At 54.1% G+C, this 27,809-nt stretch overlaps 1 protein-coding gene across 2 annotated transcripts in view; it reads right to left on the bottom strand.

Moving 5' to 3' along the window:
* PRKCB (protein kinase C beta) overlaps positions 1-27,809 on the bottom strand; it is a 105,219-nt gene that overhangs the window by 53,558 nt on the left and 23,852 nt on the right. For both annotated transcript variants that reach the window (XM_065684927.1, XM_065684926.1), the window contains exon 3: positions 10,729-10,811. In XM_065684927.1, the coding sequence (XP_065540999.1) occupies positions 10,729-10,811 (83 nt within the window). The remainder of the gene's footprint in view (positions 1-10,728; positions 10,812-27,809) is intronic.

The following is a 27,809-nucleotide window of genomic DNA, read 5'->3' as shown; positions in this document are numbered from 1 at the left end:
ATCCTGGACACTGGTTGCAATCCTGCACAGACACTTTGCAAACAGGGCTCCTCTGCTCCAGCAAGGATCTACAGAATCATGGAATGGTTTGGGTTGGAAGGGACCTTAAAGCTCATCCATCTCCAACCCCTGCCATAGACAGGGACACCTTCCACTTTCCACTAGAGCAGCTTGCTCCAAGCCCCGAAGCGACTTCAAGAGGGACATCGAACCAACCATGGGAAGAAATGACTGAGGCAGACCAAAGATTTGGTGTTTCTTGGTGTCTTCCATGCAAGACAAGACAATTCTGGAAGCCCTGATCAAACCTCAGTTATTCAGACCAACACTGAGCATCTTTAAGACAACACCAGGTTATGTCAGAACCATACAGGGACCACATGAGGACCACGGGCACACTGGGGCAGGCAGTGCTGCTCCTGCAAGGGAGCCCAGAGCAGCTCAGCGCTGCAGAGTAGGGTGCTGGCAGCATCACACACAGGAGAGGAAGAGGATTATAGTGAGAAGCTGTTGGCTTCATCTCATCTCAGGTTAATTGCAGGGTTAGGGACGAGGCGCAGCTCCCAGCTTGGCCATTTGAGCTCAGTGGCTTTCTAATGGCCTGGAAAGGAGCCCAGGTGTTAGGAAAGACACCTTTACAGGGCCCTGCGAGCCACCTAAATAAATAAAGAGTGGAGCAGAACTGAGCTATAACAGAGCTGCCAATACATCACCTCCCCCATTCCAATTCATTTTCCTACCACTACTGCGCTGAGCCTTCCAGTCACGTTAATCACTTCATATTCTGCATTATTTCACAGCACCACAGATAACTTGAGTGATACCAGGAAGGCGGAAAAGTAGCGGAGCTTCATTTGATTCAGTCTGTTGAGTGCCAGGGATCAGGCACACGCTTCAGCAAGTTTATTGTATTTGAAACTGAAATCATCTTACAGCTTACCCTAAGCAAAGCGCTCCTATATGTGGAGCGGAGCACAGCTCTGTCTGGTAGCTCGTGTGTCAGCTGGAAGGCAGAGAGGATGAGGGTTCATGGTTAACCTGGCTTCTGGACACCCCCAGCTACCAAAAGGACAGCTCTCCGCGTGACACTGCGCCTTGGCATTCCCCAGGGATGTAACAGACCACAGAACACTTCAGCCTGGGTTTCAGGCTAGAAGAGGTGTGGAAATGAAAGCTTTGGTGGGCAGACTGCAGGCAGGGGGCTGGAGCTGGGCAGCCCATGATGATGAGCGCAGTGCTGCAGGCAGGTACCACGGAGCGCTGCTGCCCAAAGGGACACCAGGACGAGCACACACCCCCCCTAAGAGGCTTAGGGGGTTAGCGCAATCCCTGCACTGGACGTGCTGTAAGCCTCTGAAAACTTGATTTTATGACCTGAGCTCTGCTTGTGCAGCAGCTCAGGGACATCCCCGTAAGCAGCTTTGCCCACCTCCCATGGATGGGCCTGTGTCACTGAGGGCCTCGTCTCCACGGTGTGTGAGCACCTGCAGGGCCGGTGCCTGCAGCCCTGCCCTGGGCAGCCTGTTCCAATGCTGAGCACCCTCTGGGGCAGGAATTGTTCCTCAGCTCCATCTAAACCTGCCCTGGGGCAGCTTGAGGCCGGTTCCTCTTGTCCCATCCCTTGTTCCTCGGGAGCAGAGCCCAGCCCCTCCTGGCTCCACCCTCCTGTCAGGCACTTGTAGGGAGCCATCAGGTCCCCCCTGAGTCCTCTGCACCCTGCAGAGCCCTGGGCACGGCTGCAGAGGACACCCCGGGGTGCTCGGGCATCGTCCCATCACCAGCAGCAGTAGGATGAGGTTGATGACACGGGGGCAGCAATAGCAGAAGCCACGTGCTAAACCCCAGCGTGTGACACGGGGAGGAATCGCCCCCGAGCGCTCCAGTTTCTGTGTTCCCTTCTAGAAACAGATATTCCTGTTTAGGCAAATGAAAGCTTTAGTCATTCATAAAGAAAAAAAAAACCAACCCAACAAACCACAAGCTTAATGCAAAATGAGACAATTCATGTGAAAGATGTTAAATTCCCACTGGAAATGGGAGTTAAAAAAGCCAGAGCCAGAAAAGCAAAGTGCGCACTGAGCCATGCTGCGGCAGCAACAGCATCTTCCAAACTGCTCCATCAGCATCCCAGCCCTGCTCGGAGGGAGCTGGACCCCTCATGGGCTTCACCTTCTGCTCCCACCCCAAGGGCTGTATTCTGGATTGACCCAGCACCCAGAGCCCAAAGGATATGAGGGTGATGGATGCAGCCAGGCACAGAGAGGCAGAATTGCTTCTCTGGTGTGAGGGCCCTGTTTCACCTTGACCGGGGCTTTAGAAGGTGCCAGAAACTGGAAAGTCTGGATATCATTTTCAACCCAGGCTCAAGTCATTTTACAAAGAGCCTATTTTTGTACCAGAGACAGGGATGACGAGGTCCCTGTGTGTGCAGATGCTGAGACTTACACCAAGAATGATTGAAAAAGAAGTTTGCCAAGAAAATGAGAAGTGTTCCTCCTGCATCCCGCCAGCACAGAGGAGCAGGGCAGAGGAGCCCTTCTTCAACAGAGCTGAGAAACACCATGAGGAGAGTTTTACTGCACTGCGAGGCTCTGACCTTTTGAATCAGCGCTGCCACAGACCCGTGACGCTGCAAGGGGAGGGATGTGTGTCTTGAGGATGTGAGCCCGAACGCGTGCGAACATGAGCCAGGAAAGGAAAGAAGCTGTTGGCTTCAACCTGGTACCCTGCAATGACCCATTAGGGGTGGCTTCTGCTTCCCAGCGCGACAGCAGGTTTCAGGTCTGAAATGAGCCAGTGCAGTATCGCATCCTCGAGGTACTGCAGCCCTGACCTGCAGAGCAAACCTGGCTCTCCCCAGAACCCCACACACCTCTCGCTGCTCCCACCCTACTGTGCTGGGTATGGGGGCCTGTGTGTGCTGCCTGCAGCAGCCCGAGCTCTCCTGCTCTCCCAGGAACACAAGAAACGTGATTCATAAGCAAGCAGCCAAGCCCTGGCCCCCGAGGCACTGTGAGCACAGTCCCCAGGCTCAGCAGTCACCTGCACCGTTCTTCAGGGTCATACCCACCACGGAGCTCGCTGAAGGACCACACCAATGTCAGGCACCTCCTGCCAAACACTGATGGAGATGCTGATGCAGGAGCTGCTGCTCCCCAGTTCCTTGCCGGCAGGCAGCTGGTGGCATTGATCAGAAGGACAATTTATGTGCTGCTCACGGTAGCCAGGATCCCTTTGCTCCTGAGCAGCAGCCTGCCTGGGCAGTGGCTCAGCACACAGCGGGAAGCCAAGGGGGGAGAGCGGAGCAGAGCAGCACCACGCTGCACAACAAGCAAGGGCGTTTGGCTTCAGCTATTCCTCATGCCAAGTCCGTGTCCTGGCAAGGGCAGCAGCCCTCCGTCATAGCCAGGGTGCAAACCCTGGGCTGGATGCTGCCTGGGTTTAGTCACTTCTGCACTGCATCAGTGTTGCCTCTCCTGGTGCAGGGAGGAGGTGGGATGCAGGGGGAGGCCCAGACCCTTCCTCAGACCCAGCAGTCTGAGCCATAAAACACTTGCAAAGCGCATCCAGCTCACTTGGATTCACCCCTACAGTCAGTCACACATGAAGGGCACTGAAATGTCTTCTATTCCCTCATGCAAATAACCCCTCCCCAGATCCCAGGTCCCATCACCAGCCCTTCATCAGGGGCTGTTGCCTGCGGTCCCCAGGAAGCCAAGAGCCCAGCTGATGGCCGATGCTGCTTTAATCCTTTGTACTGACAGTTGCTGGACCCCACACAACAGCCACAGAAGTCTGCTGCAGGATGACTTGCCCCTATTTCCCCATCTCAGTGCAGAGAAAGCTTTAAACTGCCTTTTCCAAAGAAGAATCAACGCAGTTCATGTGAAGAGACTATTTCAAAGTGAATTTTCTGGCAATTTTAAGCCGCATAATAGCAGAGCAAATAGAACACAGCATGAGCTTAGTGCCTGCACCTACTGAAACCCAGGCAGCAGATGTAAAACCAGAAACCTCGCTCTTTGTTCCAGCGTTTCCCCTGGGAAAATCCCCTCTGTTATGCAGGGAACACCTCAAGCACATGCAGAAGTGGCCTGACAGTGACTCTAAAGGTGATGAAGGAGAGAAAAGCTTCTCTTTCCTTCCAGGGAACTGAAGACAACAGTGGTCACCAGAAATGGGGCCGCTGTGCTGCTGGCAAGGACAGGCTCTCAAGCAGCACTCACTGGCACTATCCTGTTTGGACCCTACAGCCAGGAGCCAAGGATGCACCTCCCGCACCCAGCCTGCACAGCGCTGGAGAAACACCTCTGGTGAGAAACAGCTCCAAATCCCAGCAAAAACCACGCAAGGAAGCTAAGGAACAAGCAAATGAGCAGTGGGTCTTGTCTCCAATGAAAAGAAACCATAGGGGCTGCACTGAGAGGAGGTTACACACAGGAGGAGAACACAGGTCCTGGTCATGGCTAGAGGACAAAGGTCTGGGGTCCATCACTGGAGCATCTTTTCTGCCAGTACTGAACTCCTCAGGAGCCACATCCTAAAGACAGTTTGGCACCGCTGCACCAGCAAGCGCTACCAGCATTACTGCTGTTGTTTCAGCCTCCCAGCACAGGGCCCGAGGGCACAGCAGTGCAGGCAGCTCCTCTGCCCAGACCCCAGCTGTGGAAGGACAAGTGGTCCTCGAGCACAGCCGGCAACACAGCAGCAGCATCACAGCTTGGGCTGCTTCCATGTCAAACACCCAGCCCCGGATAAAACCTGCCCTTGACAGCTTCCCATGACAGCTTCCAGCAAGTGAATACATTTTTATTGACAGAAGATCTCATCTGCTAGTCAGACAACTGCAGAGGGCTATGGATGACAATTATTCTTCTGCTGCTGCCAACACTGAATAAAACGCACTCTTTTACCCAGCAGCACAAGAGAAAAAGCCAAACTCAGCTTTTTTCCCCTGAGCAGCGTTAGCAGCTCGGCATCATTCAGAAATGTTTGTTATCCTTCACGTACCTCGAGAGTCATTTTATTATGGCATAACCTCTGAAAGAACGGGGTTGCCGCAGTGCTTCCCTGCTCCCTGCAGCCTCAGGGTGGCCTGAAGCAGCACAGAGAAGCCCCCCATGCCCACAGGACCCCCAATTGGTACCATCTCCTACCCCACCATCCTCCTCATGGTGATGCTCTGCACAAACCCAGCTCCAATCCAGCCATCCCAAGCCCCCTCCTTTAACCAGGGGGGCTGGAACCGTAACAGGCAAAACAGACGCACACAGGTGCCAAGAAAACAAGAGCAGCTTCTGAGTGCCGGGGCTGAAGACATGTGCGGGCTGGCAGGAGGAGAAGCCGCGCTCCAGCAGCGCCCAGGGAAGCACCAGAAGGTGCTGGGAGGGCGCAAGGCAGAGACATCTTCATCCCACGGGAGCTGTCAGCGGCTGGCAGGAGCAGCGAGCATGTGCCCTCGCGCAAGGGGCAGATGGCACACCATGAGACGGAGAACTTCATTAGCAAGACAAGGGAAAGCAGCAAGCTGCAGCAGGGCTGTGAAGATCGGCTCATGCACCAGGCCCGGCGCATCCCAGGGGTACGTGGAAGATCAGGATCCCGCTCCCTAAGGCAGGACCTGGGCAAGAGGGTGCTTGGGGTCTTCAGGAGTGTCCTGGCTCAATGGGCATGTCAGAGGGAAGGGGAAGTGGCTGCACATCCCACCCTCAACAGGCAAACCCTGTGCAAAGGGACTACACGGCAACAGGCATCCCTTTCCCACTGAGATAACCCCAGAAAGGGGAATCTTGAACAAGCTGCTAGTTTTTAGGCATCCTCGGTTATTCTCATTGCTGACTGTTGCCAGCCCACATCTCCCAAATCCTCTAAGAGAAGAAACCAAACTTGGGAAAGCAGAATGAGCCTCTGCATCCGGCTACAAGTGCCGGCTTGGATCTGGTGATGCTGTGCATGGGCAGAACGACCACGTACCAATGCTGGGAAGACCACATCAGGCTAACACCACCTGTATGACCCACACTCCCCTAAGCCAGAGTGGCAGCAATACTTCCTTCTGCACAAACACGCATCTCCGGAGCTATCTGAGGAAGGAGGAGCCCAGGACAGAGACAAACTGATGCTGCCTCCAGCAAACAGAGCCTGGAAAGACCGAAGGCACCGTGGTGACAGCATCACAGAAACCCTCTAAAGCTGCAAACAGTGGGAAAATGAAATGCAGATTTGCAATGAAGCTACAATGGCCCGTTACCTACCCACAGCAGCTCTGGGATTTATTAACGCATCCTGATTAGATGACCTTTACCAGGATAAGGCAAAGAAGGTCATTTTCATGATTATTTTGTCTACAATTTAAATAATTATGCATTCTACTAATAGCTCCTACTATAATTAGGTTTGCCAACTGCATTACATTACACACGCCCGACTTCAGCTCCTGAAGACCTTGCCATACTTGAGGAAGCTTCTGCTTGAATGGTCACGCTCGCTCAGCCTCCTGTGAACAGGAGAGCATGGGAGCATCAGAGGTTGCCATGACAACCCACAGAGTGACACTGGTCCTCCTGGGCAGAACAGCTCACCAGTGGTCACTTTGGGAGGCTGGGGAGGGACCTGAGAGCACGTTAATGTGAAGGGTACATGGAGCTCAGGCCTTTTGGTGGGATCCTGGAATGGAGTTGGAAGGGACCTTACGCATCCTCTAGTTCCAACCCCATGCACATCACACAGCCGTGGAGCCCAGCCCAACAACGTGGTGCGGGTAAATCACGCAGCCCTCATCACCAGTGCTTCAAAGCTCAGCATAACACAGGTTCAGACAAAGTTAGGGAAGGAACCGGTAAAATCTGCCCTCAGTGAGCCTGTACCACGTACCAGGAACACTCGTCAGCAACAGCACCACCCAGATCACTGACCCACATCGCATCTCCAGCCATCAGGAAAAGCCACGTCCTGCCACGACTTCAGAGCAGTCCAGCATGAAAGCAGCCCTGGTGTCTTCAGTACCAGCGTTTACAGCTCCAGCTTCATTCCCCATTGCAAGAAGCAATTAGTTTTCATGCTCTTTTCCTCAGAGGCCCTCTATCAGTGTGTAATTAGTCCCCTCCTAGATGGAAGCTTCCTATTCAGTAGGCTTTGCGAGGTTAAACACACGCGCGCTCTCCTCAAGGAGGTTCATGCACAACCAGATCAAACAGAGCCTGCTCCAGAGCAGGATGAGTCCAAGTCTTTCTGTTACCACCGACATTTCACCGCTCTCCACTTACTTGGTCATGCTCCAAAAAGCACCAAGTGCCAGCACCCCTTGGCTGCTTGACACATGCACGAACCACCCCGTAGACTTGAGCACGTACTTAACTTCAAACAGACTCATTTCAAGTAACCAGTATTACTTGGGTGTTTAAAATTAAGCATCCATATGCACCATAAGCACTTTACAGGACACAAAACCGTTCTCTCCTTGATTCTTAAGTGCCACAAGATACAGAGATCAAGGAGCAAAGATAGAAATCCTTTTTGGCTTTGATGTATTTTTTCCCTTGGCTCCGTGAGTCGAATACCAGAAAAGAGCAGCTCTAGGGATGAAACCCAGCAGCCAGCTGGCACTGAGAGCTCCAGCCAGGCTGGGATCCGGCTGGAACGGCAGCATCCATCTCTCCCCTGCATCCCCAGCCTCTCCTGCCCCTGCAGATGCCATCTCACTGAGCAGCCCTTCCCTCCCCAGCTCAGCAGAGTCACGCGGGCCTCTGAGGATGAGCGCACTGCGAGGTTTAAACACATGCAATAAATTAAGCTCATTCTTTCTGCAGGATTACATTGGGTATTAATTATTTGTGCAAGGAAAGGCGGTCACCAGACCGCTGCACCAAATGAGACAGGGCAGAGCTATCACCACCACAACCCAGATGCCACCAGTGCCTGACAGCATCAGTTGCTCTGGATTCATGCTGTGGTTACTGGCAAGAGCAGAGCAGAGGAAGGCTCAAGCTCTGCATCATCAGTTCAACACGAAGCATTCCCAAAGCAGACAGGGCATTGCTGTTTGCTGGAGTAGTTTTACATCTCCTGATTCAAAGCTCCTTAAGGATTATAGCACTGTAAGAAACTTGATTGGCAGTGCTGAAGGAACGATGTCTGCTCTGCACGAATCCCCTGTTACAGCCCAGGGAACAGTTGTGCAGGGCACAAACCAGAGGGCTCTACTGAACTGCCAAAAGAACAGCTACAAAAGGGCCATTTCTGCTCCTTGCTTTAACTCCCAAGCATCTGCATTCCTCTATTCATCTTTAGAAAGGAGGAGAAACAAATCAGTTCATGCCAGCCTGGTGGCTTTTACCTGTCTGCTCCGTGAGCTGCAGTGGCAACCCTCACCCAGCGGTAAGAGCAAGCAATAGAGAACCTGGTTAAAGGCCTTTCTTGCGCCCTGGTATCAAGTGGCCCCTCTTAAAATGTGACACCTTAGAGTTAATTTAGACCTTTCCCATCTCAGGCAGAGGCTGCCCACAGTAACCCATCACCAGCTGGACAGCCACAGGGCAGGAGGCATGTGTAGAACCCCAGGCTGGTTTGGGTTGAAGGGACCTTAAAGCTCCTCCAGCCCCAAGCAGGGACCCCTTCCACTGGAGCAGCTTGCTCCAAGCCCCTGTGTCCAACCTGGCCTTGAGCACTGCCAGGGATGGGGCAGCCACAGCTTCTCTGGGCACCCTGTGCCAGCGCCTCAGCACCCTCACAGGGGAGAGCTTCTGCCTAAGAGCTCATCTCAGTCTCCCCTCGGGCAGGTTAAAGGCACAGGAAAGCTGCTGGCCCAGGATCAAAGGGCTGTGCTGGGGGGAAGGCCCAGGCTGCCCAAGGGCTCCTCACTGCTCCTGGCTTGCTCTAGATTGGACAGGGAGAAGCAGAGAAGCATTGCAACCACTTGAGCCAGAGCTGCGCAGAACCAGGCAAAGCACAATGCCAGTACCTGCTGCTGCCCAGATGATGATGATCAAGGCTGGCGGGCAGGCTGCCCGGCGCTCCAGAGGTGGCATCTGGATCACAGCCCTCCCTGCTCTCCTGCTGCCAAAGCTCATTTTCCTTGAGCAAGGTTAAGTGGCTCCAGCATTCCCACCTCCCGCTGCCGTGGTCACCTTGGCTGGCACCTTCCTGCTGCTTCTGCATCACCCCAGGGCAGGTTCAGACCCAGAGGTTCAGACCACATCATCCTGCAGCACCCACCCTGCTCCCGGGGCTGCTGCAGCAGCAAGGGGCCTCTTCCAGCCATGGAGCTGGTGGCCTTTTGCCCGGTGCCATCACCTCCTCTGGGTACCACAGCCCAGCCAGGGATGGGAGCCAGGGCTCAGCTCAGACACCAGCTCCTTCTCCCCCGCTATAAGTGGCTGCCCCCAGCTCTGACCCCCCTCCCCAAAGCCCCCATTTATCACCACCCCTGCGGCTGACACTGTGTGTTTAGCCTCAGCTAAACAACCCTCACTGCCTGTTGCACCGCCTGCTCCCACTGCTGCTATTTTGAAGGGTGAGAGTTGTGGAGCGCTGCCGTTTCCCCAATTCGCTCCCTTCCCTCCCAGCAGTTCCCCAAATTAGCCAGTTTCCACGGGAAAACACACAAACTGCCAGACAGACCCGAGAGGCGCTGGCAGAGGAGCCGCAGGCAGCAATGCTGCTCCAGCAATCCCACTCGCAGCCCGGGGATGCTCCGGGAAATTAAGGCCTTGTGACAACCGGGATGGGGATTGACTTAGTGGGAATTTGGGTGGTTTTCTGGTCTTCTAAAGCACAGCAATGCTGCTTTCCAACAGGCACACCTAAACCGGTGCTTCCCGGTAATCCTGCTGTCCTCGATGGGGCTGCCCGGTCTGGGCTGTGCTTTCTGAGGGAGTCGGAGCAAACGCAGCAACGCTGATGATGCAAATCACAGGCATGAAATGTGCCTGTGGGCTGTGTTTCCCCCTTGGGAAGAGCAAACAGATGCATCGGTTGAATTAAACCTGCAAGATGAGATGGAACAGACTGAAAACCTGCGCCTGCTTTTAGTGAGGAGACCCCTGCAGCGAGGAGCAGGTAATGCTGAACCATGGGGCAATGCAGGACCAACATGGAAATAGTGATGTGGGGCAGGGATGCCTTCAGAGTAAGGGATGAGCTGAGGAGGAACGAGCTCAGGCACACTGCCCAGGCTGCCTCTAGTCTAGCAGCACTGTGAGCACCTTAAATGAGAGCTAATGCTTTCAGGTGTTTCACTTGTGAAAAAGGAATCGATCAGGACCGAACCAGGCCCTGCCAGAAGAGGCGCCTTCAGCCCAGGACACATCAGCCAAAGCCTTAAAGCAGCTCTTCAGCCCTTACTGCTTCATTCATCTTAATTGAGCCCAAACCTAAAACCTCAGCTCAGGTGGCAGAACCTGGAAATGTCATTTTACCAGTGTGGAAACTGAGGCTGTGAGTCGAGGGACAAAAGGGAGCTGCAGACTCAACCCCAAACAGAAATGTCTCTGCATTCCCACACGTTCTCCCTGCTCTCAGAGCAAGTTATTGGATGACTTGAAAGTGTTTTAGGTGTCTCAGAATCTCAGAGCCCCCACGGCTGTGAATAACAATGAATTCGAGATGCCTGTGAAGTAACAGCACAGAACTGCCATTGCCAAGAACACTGTCTCCAAATTGCTGTGAAACACCATGGTCCACAAAACACCATGTTGTGCCTTCACCCAGAGCACTGGAGCAGGTACTTACATCCGAGGCAGGGCCTTTATCAGCACCGGGGCAGGAGAAGGTGACGAACTCATGGCACCGCTTGTGCACAACGAAGCAGCAAACTGCAAAGAGAAGACAGTGACAGTGTCAGTCACACGTTAAGGGATTGGCACCACGACATTTCAGAGCTTAGGAAAACAAAGAGCTCTTATGTCTGACTTAGGATATTCAGGACTCTAAAGCTGTGGCAGGTTTTAAACCCTATTGAGCATCACCAGCTGGATTTATTGAGCATCACCAAGTGGACCTGTTGAGTATCACCAACTGGGCCCACTGAGCATCACCAAGTGGACCCATTGAGCAGCACCAAGTGGACCCATTGAGCAGCACCAACTGGACCAGGCACTTCAGCAAAGGCAGAAGCAAAGTGCTGAGCAAGGGAGGGCTGGGAGCCCTTCTATTCACTTGGAGCTTGCTGTCATCCACAGCGCACGCTCCGAGGTCACCCCGGGTATGAAGAGAGGGAGAATCTGGCATTTGTGGGGATTGGAGCTGAAAGTGCATGTGTCCAAAAATGGAATGGTGTACCGATGGAACAGGTGGGCATCTCCCTCCCACAGCCCTGCTTCGCTTCAGCAGCTCCGCAGCCTCCCTCTGCCAGACCAGCAGACACACGTCTCCCTCTCCTCAACACACGCAGTCGATGACAGTCACCCTTCTGGGAACGTTAATCCCAACATGCTGCTACCCAGACTTTCAAGCCTAAGTATCCAGAACTAAATCCACATCCCTTCAACTACCGAACCCTCACGGCACACACTAATCTGACACTGTCAGCCCTGGTTTTGCAATCAAAGCACTCTACTTAAAGGCTAATTTCTTCCCTAAATGCAAAATAAGCACCTTATTTTCAGCAAAGCTGGAGAGGGGCTTTGGACAAGGGCCTGTAGGGACAGGCCAAGGGGAACGGCTTGAACCTGCCCGAGGGGAGGCTGAGATGAGCTCTTAGGCAGAAGCTCTTCCCTGTGAGGGTGCTGAGGCGCTGGCACAGGGTGCTCAGAGCACCTCAGCTCCAAGGGGTGACACCATGCACAATGGGAGCAAAGGGAATAAGAGAGCAAAGCACAGATGTGCAAAGACTGCCTCTGTCTGGGGAAACCAGGGCATCAAACTCAGCTCTGTCGCAGGGCTCTCTTACTTGCCACATCCCTTTCCCAAGAGCCATGGTTATGCTAAAGGAAACAGTGATGAGAAGATCAGATATAGCACATAACCCAGGCTGAGCGGTGCAGGCTTCAGCTGCATCATTATCAGACTTCCAAGGAACAAGAAAAAGGCCAAGTGACGTTCGCTATTGAACTCACAATCCCCTTATCGTGCCCTGCTACCTCCAGCTTTAAATTCCTTTTCCCTTTTCCATTTTTCATTGTGAAAAGAACAAACCCAGAAGCTTTCAGAGGCACAAGAGCTGCCAAGAACCCTCCCCTTGCAGGGCCTCTCATTTGCCTTTCCAGCAAATAAACAGCTTCTTGAAAACATTGCTCACCATTTCTGTCATTTGGATACAGAGACAGAGGCATCTGGGAAGCAGGAAGGAAGAAATTAGAACTCTATTAGCAAAGATTTGTCCTGAAGTGTGGGGATAAACTCAATAAAGCTCCGCAGCACGCTGGGCGCAGGCGCTGCCGGGAGCTGATGCCAGCATCCAGGCTGCAGCAAGAGCTTCCCAGTGGAGCTGGAATGATTCCACTTCAGTGCAAGAAATATAGAGCTGCTGGGCTGAACTTCCTAATGCCATTCCTCTCTGCCAGGCCTTGGAGCAAGCTGCTCTAGTGGAAGGTGTCCCTGCCCATGGCAGGGGGCTGGAACTGGATGAGCTTTAAGGTCCCATCCAACTCAAACCATTCCCTGATTCTGTGATATTCAGTTGCCACAAAAATGACTTATAGGGACTTGGTTCTCATTTGCTTATATGAGCTGCAATGCAATGCTTTGAACACTTCAGGGCTTCTTGACCTAAACCACTGAGAAAACCCCTTGAGAAAAACCATAAAGCAATTTCCAAGCCGATCACAGATGCTGCCAAGCAGAAAAACCTCTTCGAAACGTGTTCCTGGAGTATGAACATCGCAGTGCACACGTCTGGCTGCTCCTCGGCATGGGGGGACCTCCTGGGGCAGTGAGGGCTGCGGGTGGAGCACAGCAGAGGCAGAGCATCCGCTAGCACTGGCTGCCGCGAGCCAGGCCAGTGAATTAAAGCTTTATCCAGCAGCGCGTGGCCGGGAGCGTGTTCGGAACAGCGCTGCAAATCACTGCAGTGGACAAAGCTGTTGCAAAGTCCTCGGCAATGGCAGGAGGGAGAAATCCAGCCCTTGACTGCGCTGCATGGCGATGCTGCTGCAAGAATTCCCCTGCTTCCTAAGGGCTTTTGTCACTGCAGGCCCACGCTGTCGGGCAGGATGAGCTGCACGCTGACCTTGGCCAGGACTCCCCTCCAGCACTGCCTGCCCTGTGGTTTCTGTGGGTGTCCCCGATGCAAGGCAAGGTCTTACCCCCATGCTGGCAACCAACATTTGGTCCGGTGAGGTCAACAGCACAGAGCAGATAAAACCACTGTCACAGTGAACCATCAGAGAGGACAGACCCTGCCATTATCCAGTGTGCAGTTAGGGAAGAGCAGGCACCTCCAGCATCATGACCTCCAGCCAGCTTAAACGCACATCACCTTAGCATGGGGAAGAGATGATGGAAACATCCAACACCGTGCACCCAGGGAGCTGCACAGGGCTCTGCACATCACGCTATGGCATGGGAGCTGCTCAACACACAGGACCCATCACAAGTGTCTGTGTCAGCAAGGCACTGGGCAGAGCCACTAATCAGGAATTTCCTCACAGCCACCGCAGCTTGCCCCATAGCATAGCCAGCCCTGCGGGAATGGAGAATCCTCTCATCCCTTCAACACTCCCAGCAGAAAACTCTTTGAGGAAGGGAACAGGAAAAGACATTGCAGCGTGACAGGACCAGCATTTATGCCCATCAGGGCGGCCCTGGGCAGAGGGATGCACTGTCCAGCACTCCTCAGGGGCTGTGAAGGAGCGAGGTCCCCCTCTTCCTGCCCACCCTGTGCAGGGAGCAGCCCCAGCTGTGAGGCCAAAGCCCACCCCTGTGAGGGCCTCCCATGACCGATAGCCCAGGGAGGAGCAGAGCAGCCCTGCCCATGCTGATGAGCATCACAGCTATCACTGCCTTTGTCTCCCCAGGTCTGTTGACAGCAAACAGCACCCATTTGCTGTGCCCCTGCACATCCCCTTCCTTCACCAGCGGAGCGTTTTCTCCTGTTTACAAGATGTAAACAGCTGTAAGAGTTTCCCCACCACGCTCACCTCACATGCTCCGTCTCCGTTCCGATGCCTTCCCAAAAGCAGACAGTTGGGCAGTTTGCCCAAAGAGACAACAATGCTGAAAGGTTTGCTCTTAGAATACAGAATCCTTCCCAGTGCAGCAGTTCCTGCCCAGGAAAAGCCCTTTAGCAAAGCTTTAAGCTCCTTACCCTGGCAGCAGGCTACCCGGGGAGCCAGCCCAACAGGAGCATAGGGGCTCCCAGGAAGATGAAAGCCCAGAGGGTGTCAGGGCTCGTGTTTTATTTGCAAGCTCCAAGTGCCTGACACTGCTGAGTGCATCCTGGACTGCAGCAGGACCCAAGCGCTGGAGCTGTATCTCTGTGCTGTTACTGCCAGGACACATTGCTCAGAGCAGGTCTTTTGGAGTATTTTGGGGTCCCATTTTTCCACTTTAACCTTGCTTTGGATCAGGTGTTGGGGATGCAAGAAGCATATTCGAGAGGGAAAATGGCCTTGCCCTTGCTATGGACCCACTGCAAGGTGCTGGGTGGCTGTGAGGGGTCATAGATACTGGAGGCAAAGCAGCAGCTTGGTGCCACCCATGGGACCACATCTCCACGCAGCCCAGGAGAGCCCCAGAGCTGCCACCAACAGCCCTGACACGAGCCCTTGGCTACCAGCACGGGGCCCTGGCACCAGCCCACAGCCCGGGGCTTACCAATGGCAGGAGAGCAGAGAGCTGCGAGGTGCTGGCAGGCAGAGCCAGGCTGGCTGGAGATGCTAAATCATTTCCTGACCCCTGCACGCTATCGGCTTGGAGCTGCCCCGCGGGATCCGATTAGCCTCATCTCCCACATGGAACATCGTTAGCTGGCAGGAAGGTATCCAGCCCTCCTCAAACCCAGACGCTGTGACAAATGACTTCCTGCAGGAATGAACCCTGCCTAGCAACTCCATGCTGCATAAAGCGGAGTTGCCTTTTATTTGATCTCCATTTGTTGCTCTAATTTCATTGCATGAACTCCCTGCCCTGATGTGCTGAAGAAAGGGCTAATCCATTTTCCCCGAGTCCCTCACAAAATGAATTATTCAGGGAATTCACCTCCCATGCCTCCCCCCAGCGCATCCCTTCCCAGAACACACGTTCCTTAGGAAGGGAAGCCCTCTGCCCACCTCCACTGGGCAAGGCAGAGGGCTGGAGGCACCCAGACCCGTCTCAGATATGTCGAATAAGGCAGACAGATGGAGAGTTAACAGAGACAGAAGAAGGTTCAAGCCAGATTCATCTCTAAAGCAAACCCAGGGAGGAGTTCAAACCTCCCCGGAGAGCTGACAGAGCCGTGCTTTGGCAGATGGTTCCAATAGCACAAAGCTCAAAGATTATTTCGAGCGTATCTCAGTGCGTGGCTGCTCCCTTACAACCTGTGGAAATTCTCCTTCGGGTAACATTTCCCTGCCTAAAGAGCTCGAGATTCAGGAAACAGCTTTGGAAAGAGGATTGCCAAAACTGGAGAGAAAACGCGATTAAAAAGGCTTTTTAAAGGAGCTTTGTGTCGCTCCGCCTACGCTGGGCAAACCCACGGGGTCGGACGCATCGGCCTGGCTCTGCCCCGATGCTGCACCGAAATGCACCGCAGCCAGCACTTGCCCACAGTTTTCCATTCCCACGTTACAAAATGAGCCTTGCGACATCAAGCAGAGCCAGCGGAGCGTGGTAATCACAAAATAAGGGGAAAGAAGGCTTCCAGGAGGGGAAGTCCTGAATTCCTGACAGTGCTTTACAGCTTCTAATCACTGAGAGCACACAGATTGAAGCTGAGCTAAAATTTATGCTATTTGGATTTAATCCCCAGCTTTGGATGAAAGCTTTCCGGAGTTCTTACAACACAACAAAGATCTTCAGCTCCTCATCAGACTTGAGCGGTTTTCCCATTATCAGCTCCAGGGAGATGCGGTGATTGTGCCTGGGGAGTTTTGGGCAGTGGTTTTCCGCTATGGAAACCCACCAGGAACAGCTCCAGGGATTGAGGATGGGGGATTGAGGAGTGGAAAGATAATAAATAAAAGGAAAGCCTGAGCCATCCAAGTCCCCTTCTGCGAGGTCTCAGCAGCCTCATGGCTCTCGAAGACTCTGATTCCCTGAACAGCGACAAAGACTTTCAATCCAAGGGAGCAACTCTTATTCAGACCGGTTAATTCTGCACGAACGGTGCAAAGAAACCTTCATTACAGATATGAAGAAGCCCAGCCCTGCAAATCAGTGCTGGGAAAGCTGTCACTCAGTGCCAGGGAGATAGAGCTGCATTTCCTGGTATTTCTGCTGTAAAGCAGCAGGATACAGTTTTTTAAAGCTATACAATCTTCCAGCCATTATAAAACCAACTGGCTCTGTCCATTCCGCTCTGCAGCACATCCCGTCAGTGGCTCCCAAGGCAGGGACCACATAAGACCCTTTTACACAGGCAGGACTTGCACCCATTATTCCTCATCCCAGGCTGGCTGCTGGAAAGGGATGCAGCATGGACAGGGGATCTGGGCCTGCCATGCCTTCCCCGGGTGCCCCTTGGCTGGTGCCATTCCCTGTTTTCACAGGGAGAGGAGGATGCTCCTGCTCATCCCGGCGCCCCAGGCCTTTCCCCAGGGCTGCGGGAAAGACTGAGCCTTCCATGCGGGAAGCTCAGTGGCAGGGATTAGGTGCCTGAAGAGGAGGAATCCTCTGTGCAAATCCCTGCTGGGGAAAGGGCAGGCTGAAACATCCTCATTTATTCAGGCTCCTTGTCTGCCCCAACGCCCGGTACCAGCTCAGGGCTTTTTGCTCACATCTCCCACTGACTCTGCAGGGGGTGTTCCCAGGTCTCCAAGAATCACAGAAGGGTTTGGGTTGAAGGGACCTTAAAGCTCCTCCAGCTCCAACCCCTGCCCCGGGCAGGGACCCCTTCCACTGGAGCAGCTTGCTCCAAGCCCCTGTGTCCAACCTGGCCTTGAGCACTGCCAGGGATGGGGCAGCCACAGCTTCTCTGGGCACCCTGTGCCAGCGCCTCAGCACCCTCACAGGGAAGAGCTTCTGCCTAAGAGCTCAGCTCAGTCTCCCCTCGGGCAGGTTCAAGCCATTCCCCTTGGCCTGTCCCTACAGGCCCTTGGCCAAAGCCCCTCTCCAGGTTTCCTGCAGCCCCTTTGAGTATTAAGAAAATCAACCCCATTGCTCATCTACTGCTTGCTCTTTGGGAGGGGAAAAGGGTCAACACCAGCTTCGTGAAGAGACCCAGGCCGCTGCAGGAAGAGCCGCTCTCCAGGACCCACGTCCCAGCGCCGGCGATGCTGACCCGCACCCAGGCCAGGGCTGCGGCTATTTCCAGAGACACAAAGGCATTAATTTTACATTAGAGCCTGATCCCGGCTCGGGGAGCAGTTAAATACTTCATCAGCTCCCTCCCAGCCCCGGGGAACAGACTCACTTGCACACTGAATAATTCAGCCCCGTGCACGCTCCCGGCCGGCGCGGCACAGGAGGAGGCAGCTGCGGCTCTGCCAGATGTGCCGCAGGAGCCAGCTGTGCCAGCAGCAGCTTGGTGAAGCCCCCAGGCCTTCTGCAGTGGCATCAGGCTCTGAACAGGCGGAAGGATGTGCCACAAGCCCCAGTGCTGAGCAAAAGGCCGGCTGTGCCAGGCTGGCTTTACCCTGCCCCTGGTTCCTACAGGAGTTACACAAGTTTAGGGACTATCCGGGAATGTTCCTGCATTAGTGATGCCTTAGATAGGGAGGAAAATGCATTCTGGTGCCGAGGGGTTTCCTGAGCAGGATCTGGACTGCTCCTTGCACTGGGTAATTTGGAAGGCTCCTGCAGATGCCATCATCTCCTCTGCTGCAGCTCACGGATGACTGAGCCTCAGCTTGTGCTGTCTCCACGCTCTGGTGCTCATCCGCATTTCCATGGCATCTCCCACCCATGGCTCAGCATGGCAGCACCCACCTCATCTCCAAGAGCAGGCTGGCTCGGGTGCAGCTGCTGAGCCCTTCTGCACCTCCGGCAGATGGGAATCTGCTGCCCATGCCCCTGCTCACACTACTGCAGTGCAGGCAGGACACCCAAGGGAGCTCTCAACACATCCAGCAACAGCATCACTACCCTCATCCCTACCACATACCCACATGCTATCAGTTATCTGTGCCCCTTCCTCATAACCCAGTTATGGCCTATTCACTCTTTGAGCTCCTCCACTTTCTCGTGGTGTTTCCAATGCTCAAGGGCCACATGAACTCCGCACACCCCAGTTTTGCCCCAACCCTCAGCAGTAGCACCCACATTTGGTGAGGGGGCTTGGAGTAAGCTGCTCCAGTGGAAGGTGCCCCTGCCCACAGAAGCAGCTGGAACTTGATGAGCTTTAAGGCTCCTTCCAGCCCAAACCAGTCTGGGATTCTATGATCCATTAAAAGCACAAGCAATGCTTCTGGGCACTGATTTCCCCACATAATTTAGGGACTTAAGAAAACACAAAGAACACAAAACCACAAAGATAACACAGCCTTGCAGAACTGTACAAGGACACCTTGCTGCTCCCTTTGCAAATGGAGGGCTGAGAGACCCTATAGGAGGTGTAGGGTCAAATGCTCCCCTGCTACAGCAGAGCTCCCTCCCTGCTCCATCCAACATCCCTCCAGCGCCAGGGAACATCCCTCCGGCACCAGGCAGCATTCAGGTGCCAGAGCTGGGGGTAGCAGTGGCATTTGTGGCTTCCCGAGGTAAGACCCTGCCAACAGAAATCAAGTGAATGCAGTGCCTGCCATGCAGGAGCAGCCCACAGGGGCTGTGCTGAAGAGCAGGGGCAGGATGGTTGCTCTGCTGTTCACTCCCGACAGAGACATCCTCAGTAGTCCTTTCTTTTCTTAAAGGGTCACATACTTTGAGCTCAGCCACGCACTTGTAGAGGGATTTGTGTACATACGAAGGAAACACTGAAGCAAGTCTGCAGTTCTATATGGAATACCAGTAATGAAGTGACAACACCCTCTGCATGACAATGAATGTATTGTAGCCATGCGGGATGAGGAACATCAATCATCCCTGGCAATGCAATGGGTGTGGGTGGGGAAGGGGATGGTGATAGCGTTAGAACTGGGATCGGGGAAAGATCCTCCTTCTCCCACCACATGTGCCAGAGAAACACCTCGAGCCACATCCATGCTGCAGGGATGGGGATGCTCAGAAGTGCTGCCCCGGGCAGCACACGGGTACTGCTGCTGACCTGGCTTGTGCAGCTCTTGCTGGCACAGGGCTCACTGGCTGGACTCAAGTCCAGCTGCTGCTTCCTCTCCAATGTACTTTGGGCTAATAAAGCAGCTTGGAGCAGTGAGCAGTGCACCCCAGCAGCTTCATCCCAGCATCCAGAGACACCCCACGGGAGCTGCTCCATCCTCCCACTCCCCATGCAGGCAGGGATGGTGCTGCAGGTACACAGCCAAGTCCCACCACAAGCACACTATTGAGAGACCAACAAAAGCCCCAGCAGAACGTCTTGCCTGCAGGAGCCTGTACAGAGAGGCTGTTTGCAGTGAGCAGAACTGCACGCCCAGCACCAGGATGGGGGCAGCCACGTGGGCCACGCACGGTGCAGGCACCACGCTGATCCACTCCTGCTCTCCAAGCATCCTGGGATGCAGCCGGGGCCAGCAGAGGAGTTCAAAGCAAGGAGAACGAAGCCATCAATGTGTTTCCCTGCATGAGGCACAGACACCTTTCTTCTCTGCTCCTTCTTCCTGTGCCAGGTGCTGTTGCAGAGACCCACGCACAGAACTGCACCAGCCGGGAAGCTGCCCACACACCGGCCCTGAATGAACGGGAGGGAAACATGCCATTCCCTACCTAATCTCTCATTATAGCCAGGTGACACGCTGCAGCAACACTAACAGGTAATTTTGCAAGTTGGAATTTATTTCTTCCCATGTTAACATCTCCTCTAACCTGTTTCTTAAAGGCCCAGATCACAATGCTGCACACAGGGGACTTCATCATGGCCTCAGGGGTGAGCCCGTGCTGGGCTGGAGCAGGATGGTTACAGCTCCTGGACCATGGAGGCAAGCAGGGATGCTGGTGGGAATGGCAGGCACTAGAGGAGGAGCACCCAGACACTGGCTGAGGGTGGAAAGATGAGAGGCTTCTCAAGATGCAGGACCGATGGACAAACTCATTTTCTACCTTATACAAACAGGGACAGGCAGCATCGAGGAAACTGCTGCATCCACCTCAGAGCCTGGTCTCTGTGCAAGGGGACATGGGTCCCTAGGGACGGCCTGGGGACAGCCCAGTGCCTGCAGCCAGCTCTGCTCACAAACACCCACCCAACAGCTCCAGATGCATCCCCACCCCACAGAACACCCTCAGCATCTCCACCAGCGAGCGATGTAAGAAGTACTCTGTGATTAATCCAGGCCCCGAGGGACCAGATTAAAGAGTCTTGGCAATTAGTTCTGGATTTCGTCGGAAGGCGCTGGAAGGCAGTGGAAAGCTGCTGCAGTCCCTGGAGGATGAGCACCAGCTCCTCTCGGAACCTGCCTCGCCTGCACCAGTTACACAACCCACCGCTGCCATGTGCTCCGTTACCGACGGTCTCAGCGCAGGGATGGAAAGGAGGCTTGGAAAAACCCCAAACCCCTGCACACGACAAGAGAGAGGAGATCATTAAAAACCTGGCAGACCTACTTCGACTTCAGTGACCTGGTAATTTAAGATTGTAATTGAAACTCGGGGCCAGCCTCTTGAGAGCAGGCAGAAATATGGGCAGGTATCCCAGCGGGGTCCATCCTGCCCAGAGAACAAGTCAGACACTGGGAGGGGGCGGTCGGGGTGCAGGTAACCCACCAGCATCCCAGTTGCTGCATCGCAGAGCCCTGGAAGATGGCTGCTCGCCTGCTTTGAAGACAGCGTGTTTGTAATGGTGTATTAATCCTATTTAAGGAAGATAAAAAGCCAGTCCCCAAAGCGCTAATAATGTAACTGAGTTAAAGCTGAGTTTTGTCACTTATCTCCAAGACAGAGAGGGGAATTTCACTCCCATTTCCTTCCTCACATCCGCGCTGCCTTCAATTTTCCTATCTGAACTGTGTCTTGTTCCCAAAGGCAGAGACGAGGGTAGCCATTAAATAGCAGTGCTCAGATAAACACCACCTTCACCTCCAGCGAGCAAGGAGGCTCCAAGGGCACCAGGCTGGTGAAGGATCTTTCAGCCTTTAAACAGCTGCTGGTGCATGTATCCTCACCCCATGTACCACCGACACGCTTCCATGTCCCATCACCCTGCCCCAATTCCGGCTCATCCTGAAGCCTGGTGCCCAGGCACTGCTCAGCAGAGCAGGTATCGGCTCCTCTGCCCCATCACAACCTTTGTGGCATCAAGGGAAAAGCCACTCTATCCTCTGTCCCCGCTGCCTTCCCTTTCCACAGTGCTGGCTTTGTCTCTGCCCCACCAGCGTTCCAAGATGCTCACCCCAGCAGCACCTGCCAGGCTTGTCAGACATAACCAAGGCAACCCCCAGTGATGCTTTCCCAAATGGGATTCAAAGTTACTGGCAGAAACACGGCAGCTTCTCAAAAGGTGTCATTCAAACGCTACAGAGGAGCCTGTGGGGAGGAACCGGGTGTCACAGACTACACGGGGGGGGGGGGTCAGGAGGTGCTCATAGTGGCTGCAGGGAGACCTGGGCTCGCTTCTCTGGGTTCCCACTGGGAGCTCAGCAGGACCTGCAAGGGCAGCCGCTGCTCCAAGCCCTGTGAGGGCAATATGATCTGCACAAATCCATTACGGTTAGAGTTTTATCTGCCTAAAAGAGCTGGTGTCACGTAAGCCTCAGTGATGCACCACAAGCCGTGGGTAAGCAACCCTACAGGCAGCTCCAGCCCAGGAACCGGGACACTTAGCTAAGGGAAGGGGATGAAGGAGCCTTTTCTACACATGGCAAGCATCAAACCAGTTTCCTGTATAAACCATGGAGCTTGTGTAGGTTCAGAGCATCTCAGGATGATGGGACCAGGGTCAGCCTCATGCCTATGATGACGTGTCAGCAGCTGACCCGTAACCATCCTCTCACTGGCGTCCCCACATCAACTGCCCCAAGGCCCCACAGCGGCGTGGGGTACAGAAATGCTCCAAACAGACCATGTCTTCCTCCTGAACCTGCAGCACGCTGAAACCCATAGATGGAATCAAAGCAGGATGAGGACTTCACAGTGCTCATGAGCCTCTGGCCAAGAGCTGTCAGAATCCCGATATCAACATTAATTTTCCATGGCACTGGAGATCCAGGGACAGACTGAGCCGCGCTTTGTTCCCGAACACTACAGCGAGAGGAATTTATGCTGAGCACAGAGTGCAAGATAAAGCACTCGTTTCCTTTAGAGGCTCTATTTTGGGTACAGAGCCGAGCCTGTGCATGGGTGAGAAACTTCTCAAGCACCCTTGGCCAGAAGCATCACTTCTGCCTTCCCAAGCACCTTCACGTTATCTCCAGACGCTCATAACCAGGTGAGCCCAGGCTGGAGCTCAAAGCTGGCCCTAAAACGTGAAGAACTGAAGATCTTTCACCAAGACAACATCAAGAGCAGCATCAACACGAACGCAGAGCTCCTGCCAAGTCTGGGAGGCACTTGTCTACTGCTAAAACCAGCATGGTCTATAATCGTGTTCCCTCTGTTCCTAAAAAACAGCCTTGAAATAAATCAGGCTAATCCCAGTTTGGGGAGATGCGTAAAGTAAACCCATTCAGAACAAGAGAAGGGGCTTCGTTCCTCGCATCACTGCAGGAGCTCCTTTTCCCTGCATTCATTGCACGCACCATGCAGCACCCAGACCCCACACGGTCCCAGCGCTGACCCTGTAACCGCACCGGAGCTGATGCACAGTCCCTTCGCTTTTCAGGAAGGGCGCAATATAATCGCCGTGCATACAGCAGCAACACTCACTTGTGGGTTTGGACTGATAGGAAGAGTGATGACTTCCCTGCGCTGCCTCCGGCTTCATCCAAGCAGGCTGCATCTTGGGAGCTTGTTCTCTATACACCAAGTGATGTCTGAAGGGTTCCTTGAACCCCCAGGAACAGCAGCAGATCAATTTGAGTACGGCTGAAAGCAGCAGTTATCCAGGGTCCTTGCAAGGTGAAGCTTCCTACATGGGATTTATTAAGTGCTGTAACTGTGTCGTGCGATTGTGCCACCGTCCTGGCTTTCCTGCAGCAAAACGCTGCTGTGTCTGTGCTCTGCTGCCTTCCCCAGATCACCCAGTGCTCACCAGCACCAGCCCAGCATCACAGAGGGCAGGAACCCTCCACCCTGACAGTGCCTTGAACACAAGCACAAACAGCACAGACATTAACATCCCCTCCATGCATGCCACCCATCAAAAAGCAAATGGGAGGGTTCAAGACAACCTCAAGACACTTTCCAGTTTCCCTCTGGCCTTTCTCCCCTGCACAGTGCTGCACGGGACCTTCTGCCCCAGCTCTGCAAGCCACAGCCCAAGGATCAGACCCAGAGTGTCCTTCAGCCCTTCCACTTCTACCTAAATCAACGGGCAGGTCTCCCCAGCTCATCCAGCATGCTTTGGAGCCTGCAAGCCCATGAGACAGTCTCACAGGCCCTGAGATGCAGCAGGAGATGAAGCTCCATCCCTGCTCCTGTGGGGGGGGAAGCCAGAGAACACTCCGGTGTGGCTGGCCATAGGCAGGCAGGCTGGCTCCTGGAGCCCCTGGGAGGTGGGTCTGTGCTGCTCCCCCTGCACCCAGCCAGAGAGCAGCCACTGGACTTTATCTTGGTATTGCAACCACTTCCTCCTGCATCATGCCAGCAGAACACAGGCTCAGCTGCAACAGCTCTGAAGCCGGGTAGCAGTTGCCTTCAGCGTTTGATTCTGCCATGAGAGGAGTGTGGGTCCCAAAGCCTCCCCTGGGGTTTAGAGGAGGGATTCGGGTTTGTGGTCCAAGCATGGCAGCAGGCACCAGCTCTGCATGGCCAAGCCTTCAGCAGCATCACGGAGGCCAGGAGGAGAGTCCAAGGGGCAGAGCAGGGCTCAGCAGCCACCCCCTGCAAGCAACAGCCTCAACAACAAGCTGCTCCACATCCATCAAGTCTACTTTAAAATAGGAAGAACAAAATAACCAAGTCCTGCTTGGTCCTCACTGTCTCTGCTTTAAGATCACTGCTAACATAGGCAGGAGGAACAAATGCCCCAGGAAGCCGCAGGCAGTGGCAGGACATCCTGTGATAGCTGGGATGCTTTCCATCAGCAACTCCCACTGAGGTGCCTCCCCAAACAGCCACCAGCAGCTATTTCCCCTCACTGCAACATCTTCACCTAGGCAAATAAACGCTGCTCAATCAGCAATTGCCCCATTAAGGCTAACAAGGAAGTCAGTAGCTACTTCACCTTCGGGAAGCAGAAGCCACACAGTGCGCCGAGAGGACACAGCAAGGGAAGAGCAAAACCTGAGTTTGTTGTCACCCCAGCAGACACTGCTCATGTCACAGAACCACAGAATCACAGGATGGCTTGGGTTGAAGGGACCTTAAAGCTCATCCAGTTCCAACCCCTGTCACAGGCAGGGACACCTTCCAATAGAGCAGCTTGCTCCAAGCCCCTGTGTCCAACCTGGCCTTGAACGCTGCCAGAGATGGGGCAGCCACAGCTTCTTTTCAAGCCTGTTCAGTCCTAAACTCCACAGGGGAATTTTGGGAAGTCTCGCAGGCTTCCTGCTCCCTGTGCTGCAGATGGGAATGTGCTGATAAGAAATCCAGCCACTTCCTCTGCAGAAAACAGCGCTAGTGAACAGAGGGTGAGAGCAGGGCAGCTCCAGCAGCACACAGCGCTGGGGCAGAAAGGAAGGATGCTCAGCCCTGATTCCTGCTGCATCTTCACCTCTCCTTGGTCCTGTTTGTCCTGCCAATGTAGCAGAGCCCAGCCAAGGCCTGGGGACACCGGATTAATGCTAATTATGGATCCATGGGGATTTGCCCACAGCGAGTCACCAAGCACTGGACCCTGCCTGGCTGCCACGGAGCAGCACGAGGGGCATGAAGCCAGCTCTCACATGAGGCAGGATGCTCACCATGGCATTGAGCGCTTTCCCGGCTCACCTTGGCTGCAGCCAAGGAGATGGATGCTCACTTCCCAGGAAAGGCTTGCCAACAGCACCACAAGCAGCAGGATCCCTCCGTGCTGACCCTAAGACAAGTGCTGCCCCTCTCCAGCCCCCACCTGGCACGGCCGCCCTGCTGCAGGAGGGGATGCAGATCACACTGGGGCTTGTTGTTCTCCCTCCCTTGAAAACAGGCCATTATCTCACGGCAGTTTGTAGCACTATGTGTTATTACACTGCAACATTACAGCCTTTAAGACCTTCAAAGGGCTGCAGCTGGCAAGATCTCTAGTGTACTTGGCACTCCTTTTGATGCTCTACAGATAAGGTATTAAAATAACATCTCCAACATGTAGATGCTCTGCGTCTGCTCGCTCGTCTCTCTCCAGCCAGAGCTGCTCAGAACAAGGTTTTATTGACGCTGCAAGACAGGCGATGCACAGCACAGCACGGGCTGGAGGAGTCACCTTGCTGGGGGAGGCAGCTCTGTCCTGGGGATCTGGGTGTCCCTGACCCACGTTTTCCCAAGGGAAGGTCTGGGATTCAGCACTGGGTAGGATGAACGCAGAGGCCTGTTCAACACAATGGCCATGGAGAGCTGACGGCTGAGGGGCACCGGCACTCGCATTAAGGGAAGTCTTGAAACACGTTTTGGGGCAGGAAGAAATAACCTGCTTAATGTTTAACTTTGCTTTAAAGCTACTGCTGTTTAGGTGAATCTTGCTCTACACGGCTGGTATGCTCAGCTCCTGCTTCACTCACTGAACTTCAAGCCATGAACTAAGTTTGCTCTTCTTGAGCAGCCATCCTGTACAGCTCCATGGCACTGTGCTGGATTAAAGCATCACCCAGGCTGCCAGCCTGAGGAGAGGAAAAGAGAAGAGCCGTTTCATTTACATGGAGCAAAGAGCTCCCTTGGCTCCCTCTCCACACCATGTCCCTGCTGGCCAATACAACTTTATTAATGTTTACGATGTGGCCTCCTTTTTAATGCCGCTCTGGCCCAGGGAAAGAAAGAATCCATTTGCATTTTTAATGGCATTTGGATAAGCAATTTAAGCCTGGCCTCCATCCCCTTCAGCCAAAGCCTGTGGAGCGTCAGCCTGAGGTTCCTGGCTTCTGGATGTCCAAGTACCTTACAGAGCATCCTCCTCACTGATGGGGACCACTGTACACTGAGCCTGTGCTGCTGCAGCTGGCACAGCATCCCCTCCATCCTCAGCACAATAAATGTGGGCCATCACCAGCAGCCCACAGGCAGCTTTCCATTCAGTTTATTTTAATAAAGCAATAGAGGGAAACGCGCCATACATAAGATACTAAATGGCACAATAAAAACCTTTAAGCTCGCCTGAAATCTCTCCCAGCTGTGATGCAGTACTTCACCGACATGAAATAGGGCAGATTTCACAAGTACTGGGCTGAGTTCTGCCTGTGCAGCTCCAGTTCCCACTGGTTTCTCCTGTTCTCCCTCTGCCACAGAGGATAAAGGGAGCACCCTCAGTGCCGAGCCCTAAGGAGCTGCCTGCAGAGCTGGGGGAAGAACAGAAGCTTCCAGTAGCTTGCTGGAAGTGGCAGCAGCCGCTCACGCAGCAGCCCCCAGCCCGTGCCCACCTTTGCCAGCCTGACAGACACCCCGGCTGCTCCATTGGCTGTGCCATGGCTGCCGCGGCATCCCTCAGCGTGGTTTGGGGATGAAAACCTCATCTTCAGCAGAAGGAGATGCTCACCTTCTACCTGCGCCATGCTACAGGGCCAGGCTGATCAAATCCTACCCCTCCACACAACCAGCCCTTGGGCATCTCAAGTTCCCCCTTCTCCTCGCAAGAAGCAAGAGTGCAGCATCCCCCCCATCGAGCCACCTCAGCCATCCTGCAATGGCTCCCAGCACCTGTAGAACCAAGGGAGTCACAGATGTCCTCAAAACTGCTTTGTGCAGCAGCTTCTTGCACACCCCTGCATGGAGATGAATGTTCCTCAGAACCTAAAGGATGCCCAGAACTGTTGGTGCCGAATCAGGAGGCACATACATGAAGCCCCATCACTGGTCAGGCTTGGAGCTGGTGGGCAGAGACCCACCTAGAGGGGGTTATGTGGAGGGAGCTGCTGCCCATGGCCCCACAGCAAGCTCCTCATTGCTGAAGGATGCTCCCCCACTGTTCTGCCTTCAAAGCTCCCCGCAAAGCCACCCAAAAGCCATTGCAAGCACAAACCTGTGTCTGTCCAAAGCATTTGGGATGAGAAAACCTCTAAAAAGGGTGCCTTCCCATCCAGATTTCATTTGAACCCCCCCCCCCCATTTCATGCTGCCTTCCAGTCTCCCCCTGATACCTGCACCATGGTTGACCACCTGCAGGGTCCCCCCAGCCCACTCTGCTCCCTGGCATGCTATGGGCTGGGCTGGAGGAGCACTGACAGCCCTGGGATGGCAATGACATTCCCTGCCACATCAACCACATCTCAGATCCAGCCTCATGTGAGACTGGCAGCTGCCTGGGGGCGGTTTTCCATTCCTGAACGCGCGGCACCCGCTCCTCAGCACGGGATTAGTAATAAATATTTGGAAAGATTAGTTATTCCATATAAACAGGCACAACCTATTGCAGAGGCTGGCTTAGAGCCCGCTCCTTGCTCAAAGCTCTCCGGGGGTCCATG

The sequence above is a fragment of the Lathamus discolor genome, chromosome 6 (genome assembly GCF_037157495.1).
Source record: "Lathamus discolor isolate bLatDis1 chromosome 6, bLatDis1.hap1, whole genome shotgun sequence".
Classification (NCBI taxonomy): domain Eukaryota; kingdom Metazoa; phylum Chordata; class Aves; order Psittaciformes; family Psittacidae; genus Lathamus; species Lathamus discolor.
Note: the sequence above shows the minus strand (reverse complement) of the source record. Positions and strands in the feature narration are given on the sequence as shown.